The sequence below is a fragment of the Medicago sativa genome, chromosome 8 (assembly GCF_051527215.1).
Source record: "Medicago sativa cultivar Bolivia chromosome 8, Bolivia_mono, whole genome shotgun sequence".
NCBI classification, from domain to species: domain Eukaryota; kingdom Viridiplantae; phylum Streptophyta; class Magnoliopsida; order Fabales; family Fabaceae; genus Medicago; species Medicago sativa.
In genome coordinates this window covers 83,931,614-83,935,226 of record NC_140756.1, presented here as the reverse complement: position 1 = coordinate 83,935,226, position 3,613 = coordinate 83,931,614, and the positions used below count along the sequence as shown (strand labels likewise).

Sequence of the window (3,613 nt, the reverse complement as noted above, 5' to 3'; positions counted from 1 at the left end):
TCCCTAAAAAAAGTATATAATAAAGTTACCGAATCAGTTTACATGTTTTTCTTATTTCTTTGGCTACAATACTTTATATATATATAAATGATAAATTATGCATATAAATAAACGATAAATACGAAGAGTTTGATTCCTATTTTGATGTGGTGTTACTTGAAACTTTGGAGTACGTTCCTATTTTGATGTCAATTTTGGTAGGTTAGTTTGATTTCTTAAAAAAAAAATTAACAAACACTTTGTATACATCTTGAGATTGATGATATGAAAGAAATAGAGAGATAAAACAGAAATGAGACTTTGAATAAATATTTCAAAATAAAGAGCGTATAAATATACTATATTTAGGTTAAAAAAGAACTGGTTTCGTAATCTTAGCTCAATGGACATAAACATTATATAATATATACAAATGTCTGGGTTTTGAACCTCAAATATGATTTATTCACCTTAAAAAAGTGAATTTTTAATCAATATCCTGCTTTCTGTCGGAAAAAAAATCAATATCCTGCTTAATAAAAAATAAAAAAATGAGTCTATTTGCCGCCATTGTGGGTCATGAGTTCCCGCGCAAACCACCTTCCTTTGTTGTGAGCAATAAATAAATCTGTAAAAGCAAAAACTCATCTCTCTCTCACTATTCCAATTCAATTCGGAAAAACCAAATCCCTAATTTCCTCTTTTATCTTCTCTTTAATGGCGCCTCAGAAACTCACTGAGTACGAACGCAAACGACTCGAAAACATTCGCCGCAACAATGAAATGATGGCCGCTCTCAAAGTTCACACCAAAGCCACCGAACTCTCCATTCGTCCCAAGTATTCTTTTTTCTTCTTTTTCACTATCAAATCATTCATCATTTTCTATGTATTCAACTTCAATTTTCATTTTTTTGAATTCACAGGGCCGTTACCAAATCGTATACTGTGAAATCGGAGAAAAAACCCAAAACCGAAACCCCAATTGTTATCAGACGCTCACTTCGAACTAGAGGTATTCCGCCAGATTCCAAAGGCTCTGATTCTAACACTCTCACTCACAATTCCCCTAAAAAAATTGATGATGTTGTTCAAAATCTGGGTCCTATTCCCATGAAAGATGCTTATAAAGGCGATGATGATTCGGACCGTTCTTTCATTGAATCACTCGTTGGTATGTCCAACAAGGAATTTTCAGAAGAACTTAATGGGTCTGCAAAAAAGAAGAAGAAAATTGAGTGTTCACTTGAGTTGGAATCTTTGAATTTGGATCCGGAAAATATCGCACGTGTTGTTCCTGGAAGGATAACCCAAATGCGGTTTCGCCCTTCCAATGATGTTAAGATGGTAGCAGCGGGGAACAAATTCGGGGATATTGGGTTCTGGAATGTTGGAGAAAGTGAGATTTTTTTGTATCATCCACATCAGGCTCCTATTTCTGGGATCTTGTTTCAACCGCATTGCTTATCAAAGGTTTGTGAATTCTTAATTCCGATTTCTGAAGCAGTTAGTTATCTTCGTGGATAGTATGTTTGCATGGAGTGTTTTGAAGCACTGAGTCTATATTTTGATATATGTTTGATTTTGTCTATAAATTTGAATGAATAATATGATAGATGATTATATAACATTTCAATCACAGTGATTTCATTTTTATTAACAATTTATAGTTTCTATAATAATTTAGAAAAGGAACATTTTTCTCCAAAAACCTTCATCCAAACACACCCTTACGTATTTTTTGTAAGTAGCAGAATTGTCTGATACTGTGATCATTGATTTGTATGCAGATATACACAAGTTGTTATGATGGACTTATTCGATTGATGGATGCTGAGAAGGAAATATTTGATATGGTATACAACGGTGAAAACAGTATATATGCTCTCTCACATCCAAAGAATGAGGCTAACTGTTTATATTTCGCTGAGGGTTCCGGGGGTCTCTCTGTTTGGGATAACAGGATAGGAAAGTGTTCATCCCAATGGGATTTGCATGAAAGTAGGATTAATACAATAGATTTCAACCCGCAAAGCCCTCATATTGTAGCTACCAGTTCCTCTGATGGAACTGCATGTACCTGGGATTTGAGATCTATTGGGGGGCCTAAGCACACAGCCTTGAGGACATTTACTCACAAAAGGTCTGTGCAATCAGCCTATTTTTCTCCTTCTGGATGCAGCCTTGCCACTACAAGGTATGAGGCCTTTGTTTCATTTTTAATACCACTATCTCTCCATATTTAAAATGAGTTACAATGTGAATATGCTTACTCGTGTGGCCTGGTACTTATTGTTATTTGATAACTGTAGTTAGCGTGTTAACTAGATTCCAAATTTTTTTTTTTGTGATTCATAATTATAATGAGCTTGGTATTTTTAATTGTTGTGAATTTGATGGATTGAATTGATGTTATCTCTTGATGTAGCCTGGACAACACTATTGGTATATACAGTGGAGTTAACTTGGAGGATAAAACTTCCGTTTATCATGACAATCAGACCGGAAGATGGATTTCGACTTTCAGGTGCGGTTTCTGGGGAAGTATTGAATGTTTAAGTTGTTATAGTATTAGTTATGCCTCTCTTTTGCCATTTGCTGACTTGTCCCACTTCGCAAAAAAATATCAATATCAATGTTGAGGGACTTAACTCTAAACTGTCTGATGTTTGGAGATAATTTTTACATTTCAATTAATAGTTCACTCTTCCTAATTAAAAAGGAAATTTATTTGATTCTAGTTGACATTGTTATCTTGGTTTTGTGGTAGCAGAGCAATATGGGGTTGGGACAGTTCATACCTCTTCATTGGAAATATGAAAAGAGGAGTTGACGTTGTCTCTACAGTTCAAAGGGCAACAGTAAAGACTCTACAGAGCCAACACATATCTGCAATTCCATGCAGATTTGATAAACACTCTTATGAGGTTGGGATGCTAGCAGGAGCTACAAGCGGAGGCCAGATTTATATTTGGACATCAAGCTAAGAATTCTATTCTGTATGCACTTCTGTTGGATGCAAAAATGTGTACCATTTTAGTTGCATATTTTCAGTCCATTTTGTGTAAAGTATCATCTTTGTGCCAACTATGATTCTGTATCTGGAATTGCATAATGAACTTATAGTCACATGCATCAATGACTGATCAGACCTGCCTGTCATAATGCCATTTCCCATCCGTTTTGTTGGTAACCTCGTCACATTGCCTATTTCTGCATTTCATATCCTCATAGGATAAGCTATGTTGCAGATATTGCAAACTTTTATTAATTAAACGTTTGCTCAGGCAAATATCCAAGCGCTTCCCTGATTTAAATTATTACATTTGATGAACTGTTTTTACACGTCTAATATCGTGTACGGTATTTATTTGCTTCTCGAGTTGGTAATTGGATTAGATGCAGTCACAACTGCATGCAGTCAGGTGCAGATGTTAAATTCTGAATCGTCCAATCAAGATTAGAGAACCACTAGCTTCCTGCATGTGCGGTCAGTGACATGGGACTGCACTAAAACCTGGTACCTCTAGTTGTTTTGGCATTGAACATGCTTTGAAATTCATGTTGATGGTAAAATAAACATGTTATAATTATATCTTCTCATAACCAACCTAGACTCTTGAGTCTTGAGTTTG

At 35.3% G+C, this 3,613-nt stretch overlaps 1 protein-coding gene across 1 annotated transcript; it reads left to right on the top strand.

The window, feature by feature from the left end:
• The first annotated feature begins 636 nt into the window (after positions 1–636).
• On the top strand, positions 637–3,171 carry LOC146902396 (uncharacterized). The gene is made up of 5 exons (XM_085733984.1): positions 637–818; positions 905–1,451; positions 1,769–2,175; positions 2,407–2,505; positions 2,752–3,171. Exons 1-5 carry the CDS (start codon positions 697–699, stop codon positions 2,963–2,965), a joined length of 1,389 nt encoding a protein of 462 aa, XP_085590110.1. The 5' UTR covers positions 637–696; the 3' UTR covers positions 2,966–3,171.
• The last annotated feature ends 442 nt before the right edge of the window (positions 3,172–3,613 follow it).